Source organism: Osmia lignaria, chromosome 2, assembly GCF_051020975.1.
Source record: "Osmia lignaria lignaria isolate PbOS001 chromosome 2, iyOsmLign1, whole genome shotgun sequence".
Taxonomy (NCBI): domain Eukaryota; kingdom Metazoa; phylum Arthropoda; class Insecta; order Hymenoptera; family Megachilidae; genus Osmia; species Osmia lignaria.
In genome coordinates this window covers 10,239,213-10,254,710 of record NC_135033.1, presented here as the reverse complement: position 1 = coordinate 10,254,710, position 15,498 = coordinate 10,239,213, and the positions used below count along the sequence as shown (strand labels likewise).

The window sequence follows — 15,498 nt, the reverse complement described above, 5'->3', positions numbered from 1 at the left end:
TCTTAATTTTCTTTCATCTTTAATAATCTTGAATTACCAAAAAATGGACAGAGATATTACCGTTCGATCGCGACGTTTCTTTTCTCGTACAGAGACTCTTCTTCTTTTTTTTTTCTTTTTTAATTCACGTTTGTACGCGAGAACAAGTCCCATTTTTTGTCGCAACAAAGAAACGTCACGTTACGGTGTTTTTTTTTTTAATTATTTATATTCAATAAATATTACGTACAGTAATATGTTCATTATTGATAGCGTTAGTATTGTTCTAATTGGACAGAAGAGTTATTTTCTTTTTTTTGTTCTGCGGTTGTTTCGTGTTGCTGTTGTTCACAATTTCTTTTTTTTCGAATGAATTTATTTGCGACTACACCTTAATCGTTCATTCCTTTACTTTTCTCCACTTCTTTGTTTCGTCTTTGCTTATCCTTCGTTATACTCCACACAATCTATTCCGTGAATTAAAAAAAATACGTTATAGTTATTTGATTTTTCCCTCAGGCGATACATACAGTTGTGATTACATATATTTCGAGAAGAATTCATCTTTTTTTTTTTTCTTTTTATCCTAAAGAAGGGATTACATTTTAATCGATTGAACGAGATGACGTGAATATCGTTAATTCATTTTGTTTCACTGAGCTTAAATCGCATTGAAATCTGTATCAAATATATATATGTATATTATCAGAGTTCCTCGCGATAAACGATTAGAGAAGAAATTAGAAGGGATGGTGCAACGAAGCTTATACAGGAAAAGAAAGAAATCAATATAATTACATAAACGATGAAAGTGTAATAATAAAGCAAGCTCGGTTTTCTTAGTCGTTTTCTTTTCATTGTCTACTTAGCTAAACTTACGAACCTAATATTGCGATCCTATGTAACCATGTTGCATTCGTAGAAGATTGTGTTGGCCTAAGTGTTAACGTAATTAATGTAATTAACATAATCCAAATTAGATTCTTTGCAAATTTGATGCTTTCCAAATTGGACCTTTTAAAAATTCGATGCTTTCCAAATCGAGCCCTTTGTAAATTAAATTCTTTGCAAATTGGAATTTTCTAAATCAGATTCCCTACAAATTGGATTTTTTCTAAATCATACCATTCGCAAATTACATTTTTTCCAATTTGCATTCCTTGCAAATGAAACATTTCCCGAATAGCATATTTTTCTAGAGTTAAGAATCAGAGGCTAATACAAACTTCTTTTTACCATGCAACATCCAAGTTCGACGCATCTATAAATTAACGCGTGTCATGTTCGCGTGTAATAAACGTAATATTTGCCGGGCAAAAAGGGGTATTTATGTTACAATAAAAAGGAACTTAACGGGGTCGCGCTAAAAAAATACAATATGTATATATATATATATGAAACAATTGTATACATATAAAATCTTTAAATTAATCTACACAACAGCGCGGTGATTCGCGGTCTTTATTTTTCTTTAATTCATGAATTTTGGCTGTCCCAGTTATCGATCAATTTTTCTGATTCACTTCTCCACAATTTAAATTACCGCCTGGTAATTTTGGAGAGTGTATCTATTAATTATTATGTATGTATTTGCGTGTGTATTTAAATATGCCAGATACATTCTGATTTTATTTAAATGCGATTGTTGTTTTATGGAATATTTCTCTTTTTTTTTTTTTATTTATCAAAGTCGACTCGCCATCATTCGTCTTTCTCCCTTTCTTCTTAAGAATGTACAATTAAATCGGAAATTAAACGATCACTTCCAGTTTCGTGTAAAAATTAAAATGGCTCGTCAATACCAGTCGGTGAAACGAAAATTGTGGAATGCTTACAGATCGTTCGTTCTTCTCCTTTTTTTTATATATATATATATATATATATATAATTAAACATCGTCGTCGTCGGTGACTGTCGATATATAATTAAGGGCCAACCGTGTATCGACTCCGTTCCTACGCTACTGAAAAAATGCGAAATAGATACTAAATGCTTTTTCCATCTCAACACGTACCATATTATTTTTTTTTTTTTTTTTTTTTTTTTTTAAATCGTTATCGATGGATTCCAATGCTTCGTGTGTGTGTGTGTGTGATACACATTAATGACCTAACGTTTCAAGTAATTATTTATAAGTATTAATAATCCATAGCTGCCCTAAACGTCTAAGGGACTGAAACACTGCTGCTACACATATCAATAGGCATGTAGCAATTAGGATATATTTTTTTTTCTTGTTTTGTTTTCTTTAGTGGCTTAGTAGTAGAACGAAGGTTACGATGAAGCGGTGTGTGATCCGTTTACTTGCCACGTGGAGAGGATCGTGTGCCGGTTGTTGAGAGACCTTCTCCTCGGCTTCGACTTCGGTGCAAGGAATGTAAACCCTCACCTGAAAGAAACACACCCATTTCAAACTAATTAATATTCGTATATAAGTGGTCCCGAGCATTAGCTTTATCGTTGGCATTAATTTTCCTTGAGATATCTATTCGATAGATTTTTATTTCACATACCTCTGCTGACGCTTCTGCGCATCGGTGCAGATTGAGGAAGAGTAAACGTGTAGTTTCTAAGTGCTCTGCCTCGTTTGTCTTGAATTAATTTGTCCACTTTCACGAATATTCCGCATTTTGGTCGACACGTGAAGTACCTATGGCCGTTCACAGCACCATCGTTTTTACCTGAAACATAAATCGAAAACCCCTCTTTAGAAACTCTCCCCTTTCAACTTATAAATAATTCTCATTATCTCTTCTAATATTTAACGCTGGATAAGACAATTTTTAAGCGAAGGAAATCTTACCAGTAGGAGCATCAAGTTCCACTCCTATCCACGTCCCAGACGCGAATTCTGTTGGACCAACGTAAGCTATTACACCTGAATAGCTGTAAGGACGAACCAAAACCGATTCACCAACTATCACCCAGTCTGGTAATAATGTTTCGACTCTGCTCAAGTCGTGTCTCGAACCAAATGTTGAACTCTTTTCGCTTACATCGTCTGTTAACAAAAGACAGACAAGAAATTTTTAATAGATATTCATCAAAGATAAAATAGATCTAATTTTAAAGAATAGTATGTATGTACCATCGATTCTTTCTGAGGAGCTGTTATCACCGTTTTCGTAGGGCATGCTAGGTTGCATTGATTGTTCCAGTCGTGCCGCAGCTTTGCTCTCTGAAACTTGTGGACGGACCATAGGGAATGAAGCTCTGTGCTGAGAACTCGTAGGCCTTCCTGTGTTGGCAGAAGCTTTTCTTCGTCTGACCACCTGGAAATTAGAATTGTAATTCCCAAATTGAGATTTTTCCAATTTGCATTCATTGCATTAAATCCACATAGAATAACTAATTATTCTACCAATCAATAATTACCTTTCCCGGTGGTAATTTTGTGTGCACAACCGAGCTACCCTCCAAAGGACTATCTTCACCGGAATTCGAGGTCTGACTGATTTCCATATCACTTTTCCTTCGATTGCTTAAACTTTGACTCGGTGTATCTTTCTTCTGAACAGTTGCATTCGTCGAGTTGCTATTCGCATCGCTGTCGCTTTTCGTCGACGATACAGGACTGTCCATATCCGCGTCCATGTAGGCACCCGTTTCTTCCAAGTTCTTCCTAGTTCGCTCTGAAATCAATTACACATATTTAATTGAAATATCATTTCGTGACACGAGGAATCTAAAATTTATTACACTGACCCTCGTTACAACTGCTCTCCATCACGTTCAGATTATCCAAAGCGTTCGTCACCTCTCCCATGTATTCCTCCGGCGTTTCCTCCACCAAAGAGCTGTCCATTCGTTCCGGTTTCTTCCCCTCGAGTAGATTCCGATACTCCAGATCTGGCGTTTCGTCAACGCTGATCGATTTCACGCTGATCGAATCCTCGGACGTGAGGTTCGTCGTCGACACAGCTTGGGAACCGTAACCGCTGCTGCTCATGCTTGGCGTGTTGATCTTCGTCGATTGAAGTTCGACAAGAGAATCCAGTGTGCGTGAAGAAGTTAGCGGTTTTACTGGTTTCGCCGGTGCCTGAACGTAATCGTGTGTGACTTGATTGTGACAACGATGGCATTTATTCGTGGTTATGACATGTCTTGGCGATCAACACCACGAGAAGAAACAATCTTACGCGAGATTTTCTCTGATTCTGAAGAACGGTTTCGTTAGAAATTATTTCATCTGAAATAGCTAAATTTTCGTTTATAAAATAGGCAATTTTGTTTAGAAGCTAATATTGTTTTAAAAAAAAAAAAAAAAAGAAAAAAGTTTCACGTTGAATGTTTCTTCTTTGAAAAGAAATTTTTGTTTCAATGCCTTCGAGAGTTTATCAATGGGATCATATTTGCTTTATTTAGTGTCTTTCAAGAATTTCCATGTGTAAGATTGCACGGAGATGGAGTTTTAGTCTTACGGTAAGGGCAAGTCTGACCAATGACGCGCTGTACTACTTGCCCGCGCGCTGCACCGCTTTCAGTAGTACGAGTCAACGATAACTCCCCCTATCTTCTAATACAGGGCTGAGCAAATAGCGGCTCGTTAAGAGTTTTTTGTGGCCCGCCAAGATATTCAGAAAAATCCGCCTTGAACCCAGATTTCCAATAAAACTGCCATTATTTTATTTAATTTATAGTTATTGATTTTTATTTTAAAAGGTACGGCCCTCCGCTAACCTTGGCTTCCGAGCCAAAACAATTGCCCACCCCTGTTCTAATACATAGAATACTTGAAATTTCGCTTCGAGCAAATGTAAAAGTGTACTCTTTTATTAATAATTGAAAAAATCAGTGATGATAGTGAAAATGCAAAGGATTCAAAGTATCTAACTAAAATCTATGTAATAATGATTCCAATATACCAAAGAACGTGTACTACCTGATACGATTCGTATTCCGAGTAATCAGCATCGCTCTTCTCTTCATCCTCGTCGTTGATAGGCGTCGGCAGTTGGTTTCCAACGTTCGAGGTTTCCTCGTGCAGAGTTGTCATTCGTAGGGCCAGTTTACTGCCAACCATATTTGGAGATGCTAAAACGAATATCGATAAATCAGATAGGAATACAGTGACCGATGGGAAGTTCGAATTGTGATTGATCGAATATCAGGGCCGATCTGGCCAATAAAATCAATTCCATTGTTGATTACAATTATTTCTCTTCGCTGGGTCGAACACACATTCTAATGTAATAATCGGGCTTATGAGTCGATCACACTAAGGGTGCCAGGTCGGTTCTGATATACATATTAGTGATAAATATTGAACAAAAGGAGTGTCCATGCCGTTCCTAAAAAAAAAAAATAAATAAATAAAAGGATAAAAATATATTCCACGTATTCGGTTATTTTTCTGATTATTAGGCAATCACTGGTTGATATACAGAGTGCAAGAAAACTTTCTCTTCGCTGTATCGTCCCAGTTTTCAGCTATTCTGTATTTCAATAAGTATAATTTTAAAATTTTCTTTACTTATCATATATTTTCTACATGATACATAGTTGAAGTTTCTTTAATTAGAAGAATATTTCTGTCGAGTGTTTTCCATGTGTAATGAGGTGTGAGTCCAAATCATTCGTCTCGATCGGCAGTTAACTAACAATAAGGCTCAGAAGATTAAGCACATACGTGGAATATAAGGCAGCCTGAAATAAACATAAAACAGAGGTGAAAGAGGTACCGATTATAATTCTAAGCGATATAAAACATCGAACATATACGGAACTATGCACTGCACCATTCGGTACAGTTAGGCTGCAAAGAACGACATTAACTACGAAAGTTTCGATTGAAATAATTTAAAAAAAAGAGAAACAAAGAACAGAAGACCGTGATTCTTAATTACGTATATTTATATATCTATTGTCACACTACATTAATTATTGAAATAAGGAGTAAGGAAACCAAACAGTCTACTAATCACTACTAGAATGATCGAATTGACTCTTTCAGACTTGCAAGCATTTTAGAATTTTTTTCCAAAATAATTTGACGGTAGAATTTGTTAAGAAATTTAGCTAATTTTGCTGTCCACTCAGTTCTTAAAATAAGAAAATATAATTTTCTAAAAAATATGAAATTTCTCACAAAAATAAAATAACTCTACAATGCAGCTGATCAAATATAATTTTAATTATAAAAAATTGATTCTTTTTTTCAAAATAAAAATTGAGCAAGTTTGAAAGAGTGGTCAACAGCGAGTGTCACCTACACTTGGCAGAGGTGGATTGTTGCAGACGTGTCAATGAGTTGAGATTCAGGTTGAGATTCAGGAAAGTTGGTCTCGCTGAAAGGAGATAGACGTACTGATTACACGGCACTCTTTTATATATCATTTTTCTTTCTGGTCGTTCACTAAAAAAAAACACACTACGATCTTTTTTCTCCTCTGAATGGCGAGCCTTTTAATGACAGCCTTTTTTTTCCTCTTTTTACAGGCTTGTACAGTGATCAATCGTGCCTGCAGGCTAGAAGACACTGGATAATGTGAGGCAAACCACACGAAATGTACACTTACACGTCGTTTTCTCGATGGCTGATAAACATTCATTTGCCGATACAATTACTGTACAGGTAAGTGATAACAGAAACTATAAATTTATATTTCTTAATTGTTGTTTCTTTTCTCTTTATTTTATTCTGAGGATCGAACGTTTTCAACTCGCCATTTTAAACACAAATCCAAAATGCACAAATAAAATTTCTAACATTTTTCTAATTTCTAATATTCTGCCTCTCGAGCATAATTTTCAAAGTGACCTCCTTTATGATATAAAATTAAATATGAAACTATAGGAGTCGAATAGTTAAACTTTAATTTATAAATTAATTATCCATATCTTTAATTATCCAATAATTAGAATTTTGAAGTCATATGCATTTTGAATTCGTTATGAATAAATTAACTCGTTTCGAGCCACTCATTTGAGAACATTAAATTTGAAATATTTATCCATACTAATTATTTTTGATACATTATTAATTCAATTAAAAAAAATCTCATACTTAATATTCCCTAATGAGTAACATGAGTCGAAGGGAATTCAAATGAAGAGATTAGTTTAAAGTCAGTGGTGATTGTCTCAGTGTTTTCCAATAAAGATTTGTTATTAATAATATAGTTAATAGCGTTAGACAGATTCTATACCTTCACAAAGCATGCTTGACTAATTCTTCAAACGATCATCTCATGCATTACTAATTACTGTTTAATTGTTTCCTAATTATTTCGTTGACTTTAAACTAATTCCTCTTTCAGACAAAGAAAATGGGAATCTTGCTAATCATACTTCATCATAAACTTATATATATACAAAAACAATAAAAATATAATTTGTTATATTTTTTCCCATTTTCTTATTTAATTATAAAAGCATCAGCTTTTTTTTCCTTAATTCTTCTGAAAAACAATTCAATATCTTCAACGAATAATTTCTTTAATTATCTATTTTAATATCAATGAATTCCAAATTGTTTTTCAAAAGTGAATATCCACCTAAATCATTAATCGTATAAATAAATATTTATGTATGTATATTATGTACACATATATGATACAGTTATCCTACATCTGTTTCTAAAAAGAAATTTGCTCGATAGCACATTCACAGATAGTGACAGTGAAATTAGAACAACTTTACAAGCGACTCTCTTCTCATTTCTTTTTCATTTCTTTCTCTTTTTTTTTAAGTTGGTCCACTTTGAATTCAGAATTCTTAACATACAGAAGAAAATATGATAATTCATTGAACCCGATTAAACGCATTCGTGCGCGTTCAACGAATTAACCAGATATAGAAAGAAAACTATAGAAATCATTTCTATTCTAATAGAAAAGAATTGTTTCATATATCCATGCTTTCAATTTTTAAAAGATCCGTAGATTCGGTAGATTAAATTCGTGAATACAGTGCCGGTGAAACAAAAAGAATAAATGATTTCTACGGTGTGGTGATTCTTTTCCTGATATGTTTTTAAGTTCAATCATTTGATATGATTCGATCAGCACAGATCATCGCATAAGAGAAAAATAAAATTTTTGTGAGCGAAGATACGATTCAGTGACTAGCTGGATGCTTGGTACATTGAAAAACGCATTCGCATGCAAATACGTTGATGGATAGATAGCGTTGCTCACGATTGCAAATGCACAGCATAAACATCATTATTCAGATAGAAAAACATTAACAATGTTCAGAACTGGAGTTTCGAATTTTCGCGACACTTTTCAAATACACAGAAACGCGGAAAAATATTCAAATTTAAAATAATAATTAAGAGAAATTAATTACGCCTAAAGGCAGGGAATTAATTTATTTTCAGAATAAGGTTCCAAGTTCTGAACATTATCAATGTTACAAAAGAAACATCGTCGATCAGGCTAGAAGCATACTTTTTGATAAACCTAATAAAATTAAAACAGACAAACAGACAGACAGACTCAACCACTCACGAGACATATGTATACTAAAATAAAGTCGTCACTGCCTGTAACGGCATCGATTATTAAATATCAATCAAGACTCCATTTTACCTGAGTTCAGAATGGAGCCTTGCGTGGGCCGAAATAGTTGTAGAAGTAGTAGAGACGTAGTGTTAAAACAGAGGAACAGAAGAGACAAGTTGCATACATTAATCTTGTTGACCTCAGTTATTTTTCTATAAAATTCGCTATTCTTATAACAGCTCGTTAGAAAAATGAAAGACAGTCTTAGATACCGTAATTATAAGTGGTGGAGCTTAAGTGTCGTTGCTAAAAAAACGCTAGGCGAATTCTTGGAAAGAAACCACCCTAAAGTGTCCTCAGGTTTTTAATAAAATTTTGGATATCGATAGATAAGAAAAAAATATTATGTTCAGAATACATATGAATAAATAATTTTTATTTTTTCCCACTCATTCGATAACGCGTCAGTAATAAATATCCGACCACGCGATATTGCGTGTTCAATTGCCAGTGTTTAGAGATTTTGGCACACATCGAACGGTTGGTTTCTTGGCTCTTGTAATACTAAATCAAAAAACAGTAGAAGTCACGAATCACTGGCACTAAGAATATTTAAAAGAAATAAATTCAAGAAAATTTTAAGTAGCATCAGTGTTAAATTAATTCAGTAAAGTGGCAAGTGAAAAATTTTAATTAAAAAGTGTAGTCTGCATCCAAAATAATAAAAAGAAGGATTTTATATACCATGATCTATCAACATGCAAAAGCTGATTAAAATCTGAGGGAGGTACATGGGGTGGTTTCCTTATCAGAAAGAATCAAGTTTCTTTCCTTTTTTTTTCTTTTACCATGCTCAACTCTCTTTTAGCCGCAACGATGATAATCGCGGTTTATGTATGGTACGTTTCTAAAGAAGCTGTAACAATTAAGATGGGTCCAACAGATTGTGCGAAAAAGTTGAACATAGCGTGGTGACATAACAATATGATAGAAGCTGTAAATAGAATAAATACGAGATTCCAGTGTAATGGTGTTGGCTAATTGGGAAATCGGTATTCGCTAAACATTTTGTAAGGACTGTGATCAGAATGTCTTTTGATTGTGTCTGTTCTAAGTGACTGCTGTTTCCTTGCACCCTGTCTAATTTTATTGCATTTTAATTTGAAAATTAAACTTTGCAAAAATAGATAGAAAATTCATTTTTTGGTTGCTCATAAATATTTGAGAACTCAGTTCAATTGTTATTTAATAAAAGGAAAAGAAAGTGCCATTTCTTACATAAGTACAACAGAATTGTTTTTTCAGTGACAAAAATATTAAATAAAAATTTGTCTATGTAAAAATTTAGAGACCTAATGCAAGGAAACGCAAACGATGGATGACATGAATTTTAACAACAAAAAAACCCAAAGAACCAAAAGGGAAACAGATGAAATGGTTATTCTCCAATATCCAATACAAAAGGAATACATAACAGTGGAATTTTCGAACAATCAAAACTAGGGTAAAATTGTAAAAAGTGACTAAATATATATCATGGCAAGGTGATAATATATATGTATATATATATATATATAAATATCAAAAAACACTGCATAAGCCACATTTCAAAAAATGAATTAATAGAAATCTCTTTGGTTGAATGTTATTTAAGAAAGCGAAAAATCAAGGCAACGAGAAGTGATTCAATAATCTCTCTAAGGCTAAGGTTCTTAATTAAAAAACACAGTGCCATTAAAATTCATCAAAGCGTTATTATCCATTTGATAATAATTCAATCGTGATCAAAGCAAACTAAGATGTTGCATTCATTAATAATGATGAGATCTCGCATAAGATAGTAAAAAAAAAAAGAAAAAAACAAGTTGTCAATTCTCCAACGAAAACATTGAAACGAATTTCAATAATAAATTCATGGGGGAAGGGGGTAAAAGTAGCAATCCATTTAGCGATAATAATTCTGCGTCTGATAGCAAGCTTCTCGTATAAAAAAAAAAAAATCAGCGTGATTAAATAAAAATAGTTGTCCTTTGCTATTTCATAAAACTCTTCTAACGTTTCCAACGTTCATGGCAAAAATAATGCTTGCAGAGCAACAGAACTTTCCTTGCACATAATCTTGAAATTACCTTTTTGTTGTCGTACTTTATGGTAGTACCGTTGGTTATTGTTAAAGTTATTATGAACAATAGTAAACGTGTTAATTCGATGTTACCATTTTGAAAGGATAATTAAGAGTGATGTAATAATCGTTCGTAATTGAAAATGGATTACTACAGAAAAACGAACGGTGAAACTAATACATATGAAAATGAGAAGATGAATGTATGAGTGAATTCTGTGTGAATAATAAGAGAAAGAATTTTTCGTTGATCGTTTAGTATCGTTTTATTAATAGTACCAATTAATTTCTTCATCTTCTATGATTTCTTATATCTCATAATTGTGTGCTAATCATCAACACCTTATCAACCTAATTAATTGACTAAGAATCTATGACTCAATTAAAATAAAAAGTTATTCATTTCTAAAGTTACAATGCTTATTTATTTGATTTGCAAATGGTAGGATAAGGTGTTAACAATCGTCTGGATAATTTCATTTACTCAAGAAATCATAGAATATTTATTTACTGAATTTACGTGAAAATGTATCACTATCGAATTCAATAAGTGAAAGGTGAATGCATGCTTACCGATTCCGAATGGCTTCGATGGGGTGGACACAAAGTTCTCCTCGTTCCTTGTATGACCCGTGGACGCACGTCGAGAGTGTAATAAACCGTTTAATTCGGTATTGAGATCGGTTACGCTCTCGGAACGTGTCACGTTCAAAGAATCCATCGACGTGTCGGATCTCATGATCTGCAAGCAACAGCGTGTCGTATCATTCACGTTTCTAGGTAATCTGGTTACCGTTGTTCAATGCATTCTCTAAATAAATCTAAATAAATCAATGTTGAATTTGAACGAGGAACAAATAAAATAAAATATGATCCAATAATTATTTAATCAAAAAACAAAATAAAATAAAAAAACAAATGAACTGAACTAAAGGATATAAAATCTATTTAATGTAATATAAAATTAAGAAAGAAAAAACAAATTAAACGAAAAGCATACAGTGCGTCCAAGACGGCGAAGAGGCAGTAGTACCTGCGAGAAGTTGGGTACACTTGCTGTCTTGCGCATAAGTGGTTGCCCTTGTGCTTGCAGCAGTTCTTTCACAGCAACACTTTGTCGTAATCGGTCTAAGGTCAAGATACTTTCCACCGCAGAAACACCACGTGTGTATTTTTCTAAGCAAACATCAGAAGCGTTAATTTCCGGGCTACTATTCTAAAATCACCCCTAATGACACCCCTGAGTCATATAGAATTCTTCATTAAAATTTCCCTTACCAATGTACGTTTCGCCATCGCACAAACTATTATCTTCACCGCTCGCTGCTATTTGAGCCAAACTCTCACGGTCCTCCAGTTCTTCGCTCGCCTTTGGTATGTTAGATACAACTTCGTAAGTGACGCCAGTTTGGGTCAAACAGTCTGTCCGAACAATTTTCTTGAAGATTCTGTCCGTGATGCTCTGTCTTTTGTATATGTTTAAGGCCAATCGTTTACGTAGCACCAGATCCATTGGCGCGGGATGCGACAGACGTACCGTTGTTTTTAGAATCAGGAAAACTCGCTCGTTAGCTGAAATATAATTTTTGTTGTAGAAGGAAAAAGTTTCGGATGATCGATAATTTAATGGATCATAAAATATAGCAACCCACCATCTGTAACTTTGTTCAGGTGTATGTTGTCGTGTATACTGGAGTCCCAAGCAGCAATGGCACACACGTCCTTTTCTACGTGTCGAATTATTGGTAAACTGTAAAATTTATTCCCGTGTTCCTTGGGCAAGATAGAGTTCAACCCTGTCACAGAAACCTCCTCTCCGGACTGGTGAGTGGAGAGGTCGTCAGCTGTACATATTAACATAAGGGGTGATTTATGGTAACAGAAACTTTCAATAGCTATAAAGAATGTTGAAAGTACCATTGAGATCAAGAAAGAGAACTGGAATGTGTGGTTCCATGCCTGCAGGAGGATTCCAATCAGCAGGAGCACCTGGAATTCCTGATCCTGCTGCAGGAACTAACACCGCGTTTCTTTCCTCTGTCAAACTGACCCACTGATCCACCAGGCTCTGTTCCCTTTCAATATCTTGCTCCGTTTTATCTGTACACACAAAATTTCATCAGGTTATGCAATGATTGTTTAACTAATCAGCGTATCTTTCTGATAAGCATACCCTGTTTGTTGATCAACTTCTGTATCTGTTGATCCAAGTATTGTCTCCTTCTCATCAACGCCTCGCTCCATTTCTCTCTTAATATTCTTAAGTCTTCATCTTGATAACTGTCCAACGGAATTTGCAGACGATTCCTTACAGACACACTGCCGACGGCTATGTTTAATATCGACTGACAAATTATTGGCAATGTTCCTGAGTTTTGTACTGGTTTCACGCGAACTTGTATTCGCCGTTGTTGCCCTTGCCGTAACTGATAAATACCCCCTTAAAAAAGGAACAACAGGCTTTGGTCTTCGGTTCTCAATTTAATTATTCATCTGAAACACTTACCTGTCCACATATCTTGTTTCACTACTACGTCAACTGGTGAATATTCTCCTTGTTCGTTCAATTCTTGAATCTCTACCCACAGTTCAATCTTCCTCGTTAATTCGGACCATCTATCAGCCAGTGATCTAGCTTTGGCTAATTGTTGTTCAACTTCCCAGCCAGGTTTGCTTCTCGAGAAACCGGCGCTTCGGTGTCCCCAAACTTCTATGCTTAAGGCCCCTTCTGCGATTCGAAAAATTGAATATCGTATAAATTTTGTTAGGATTTTATGATAGAATTTTCGATTCTCAGAATGGTCCCTTTACCAGAACAGTGTTCCATGAACTCTTCCGTGATGGGCACGTTAAAATCCGTCGTGTGATCAAACTTGAACACCAAAGAGTCTCTCTGTCCCATTTGACAATTGGAATTAAGCTGTTCGGTGTTATCCACCGCCGGCACCACTATTGGTTCTGGATGTCCATAAAACATATACTGACAAAACACAAAATGACTGAGGGACAACGGTAAACCGGTGGCTTGTTTGATGGTCACGCGACAGGTGATGTGACTCGATCCGGAGTAATCTTCGGGTTCCGACGAGGTACTGTCAGCCGATGATTCCGATGCAGCCTCGCAGATACGATCCTGAGGGAAATGGCCGGATATGCGACTAATCTCGACCTGGAGTCGTCCAGCGACTTCTCCCTGTTGGCTGATTATCGGGGTGTGATAGTCTAACCGTACGTCGTGAAACAGAACCTCTAAGAAAATATTCGCTACTCCGATTAGATTATGGTTCTCCTGGGACTCGTAGAAAGGATCTTGCGTTTTCCCCGGTACCTCGTCCTGTTGAAAATAGAAATGTTTATTCATTCTTTCATTTTCAATTTCACGTCAAGTCGATCAGCTTCGCTTCTGACAGCGTTATAATTGAGCTGAAAATTTACCTTCATGACAGGTGGTCGTTGACAATTGGGATCTTTTCTGTCCTCGTACATATCCCGCATGTCGACTAATTTGTTTTCTAATTTCTCCATCGTCCACACTTGGCTGCCCGTGTTCATTCTCTTCACTAGAATCGCTGGTTCGCTGACGAATGCTCCACGCTGAAAAAATACACTCTGCATGTCGGAGAGTGTGAAAAGTAAAAGAAACAGAAATAAATAAACGAACATAAAAGAACAAAATAATAGCAATGAAAATATAGAACAAAGAAAAGTATTCATAAATAATAAAAGAAAATTTGTAACATAATAGATATATGGAAACGTTTCTTCTCAGAAATCTTAATAGCAAACCATGAAAATTTCAAGAAACACCCGACAAGACTAATGATACATTAGTTTTTCTCGTATATTTTACCTTTCTATTTGGACTTAAATTATTCGGCGGAATTTGTAAAGTGACGCTAAACTTGGTCTGTTTCCCCATTTCCTCAGCCAAGAAGTTAGCCTCCTGCACCAAAGCGTTCGCCTTCAGTATGTCAGCTTTTAATTGACCTAAACTCCTCTTGAACATCTCGTCCCTCTCCTGCGCCCATTTCTCCACACGCATTTGAGTGGTCGGTGTGCAAGCGTGCATTTTACCGCTTTGACTACCCCTCAGTGGGTCGTACGGTACGTACGGCGAGTACGGTGTCGAAGGAGACAAAATATTGCGAAGCTGTTGAAACTGTCGCTCGTATTCCTGCCTCTGCTTCTCCAGTGCAACCTGAAGTTGAAACAAAAATATTTCTATATTCATTTCAGCAGATACATGGTCACAGTAGCTTGGATTAGAAATTCAGTGAATAATTTAATATTCCAAGTGATAGTTCAACATTCTTAACTAAAAACAGAAGTTGAAAAATGAATTTAACTTAAATTAACACCAGAAACATTTAACGAAGAAGTAGACCAATACCGAAGACAATAGGAATCTTGAAAAGGATTTTAAAAAGCAGAAGTTTCAAGCATACCTGCTTATCTTCCTCGTGCTGCTTTTCTAGTCTCGCGATGGCTCTTTGAATAGGATCGTTCGACAGCTCGTTAAGCATCAATTCTTCTCGGGCAAAGTTGTAATCAATATTCTGAGCGGGTGTTTGAGGCTCGCTGTTAATTGCTGCGAACGTAGACTCGATAAGAAGGCAATTTCCTTTTTTTTATTTTTTTATTCAATTAATCAGACTCGAGGAAACATTACCTGTTGCACTTCTCGGACAGTTCACCCGGAAGAAATGATGATTGCCCCATACGATCCTATCCCCGTGTAGTAAGGGTGTTTTCTCCACCACCTGGGTGCCGTTTACGAAACACCTAGCACCGTTTAATGGCGTCATGTAGAGGCCAGATTCTTCTATCGTGATGACACAGTGTTCAGGGAGGATACCTAATCCGTGTAATTGAATATCCTGCTCGGTTTTCGCCGAACGACCTCCCACCAGAGTCCTTTCCTACAAAGTACATCAGGCTTTAATTTGTTAG

At 35.5% G+C, this 15,498-nt stretch overlaps 1 protein-coding gene across 8 annotated transcripts in view; it reads right to left on the bottom strand.

Annotated features, from left to right (window-relative positions):
- Nucleotides 1–1,846: 1,846 nt before the first annotated feature.
- LOC117608427 (Kinesin heavy chain 73) overlaps nucleotides 1,847–15,498 on the bottom strand; it is a 55,220-nt gene continuing 41,568 nt past the window's right edge. Inside the window, exons 9-29 of one of the 8 annotated variants that reach the window (XM_076692568.1) lie at nucleotides 15,218–15,467; nucleotides 14,994–15,136; nucleotides 14,399–14,746; nucleotides 13,984–14,157; nucleotides 13,360–13,882; nucleotides 13,055–13,276; nucleotides 12,722–12,988; nucleotides 12,466–12,648; nucleotides 12,201–12,392; nucleotides 11,827–12,120; nucleotides 11,549–11,724; nucleotides 11,122–11,290; nucleotides 8,514–8,531; nucleotides 6,192–6,266; nucleotides 4,862–5,013; nucleotides 3,685–4,018; nucleotides 3,355–3,611; nucleotides 3,068–3,251; nucleotides 2,783–2,980; nucleotides 2,493–2,660; nucleotides 1,847–2,368 (exon numbers count right to left, since the gene is read on the bottom strand). In XM_076692568.1, coding sequence (XP_076548683.1) covers nucleotides 2,280–2,368; nucleotides 2,493–2,660; nucleotides 2,783–2,980; nucleotides 3,068–3,251; nucleotides 3,355–3,611; nucleotides 3,685–4,018; nucleotides 4,862–5,013; nucleotides 6,192–6,266; nucleotides 8,514–8,531; nucleotides 11,122–11,290; nucleotides 11,549–11,724; nucleotides 11,827–12,120; nucleotides 12,201–12,392; nucleotides 12,466–12,648; nucleotides 12,722–12,988; nucleotides 13,055–13,276; nucleotides 13,360–13,882; nucleotides 13,984–14,157; nucleotides 14,399–14,746; nucleotides 14,994–15,136; nucleotides 15,218–15,467 — 4,416 coding nt within the window. In that variant the 3' untranslated portion in view covers nucleotides 1,847–2,279. The remainder of the gene's footprint in view (nucleotides 2,369–2,492; nucleotides 2,661–2,782; nucleotides 2,981–3,067; nucleotides 3,252–3,354; nucleotides 3,612–3,684; nucleotides 4,019–4,861; nucleotides 5,014–6,191; nucleotides 6,267–8,513; nucleotides 8,532–11,121; nucleotides 11,291–11,548; nucleotides 11,725–11,826; nucleotides 12,121–12,200; nucleotides 12,393–12,465; nucleotides 12,649–12,721; nucleotides 12,989–13,054; nucleotides 13,277–13,359; nucleotides 13,883–13,983; nucleotides 14,158–14,398; nucleotides 14,747–14,993; nucleotides 15,137–15,217; nucleotides 15,468–15,498) is intronic. The other 7 variants (XM_076692570.1, XM_076692575.1, XM_076692574.1 and 4 more) reach the window with 7 other exon arrangements.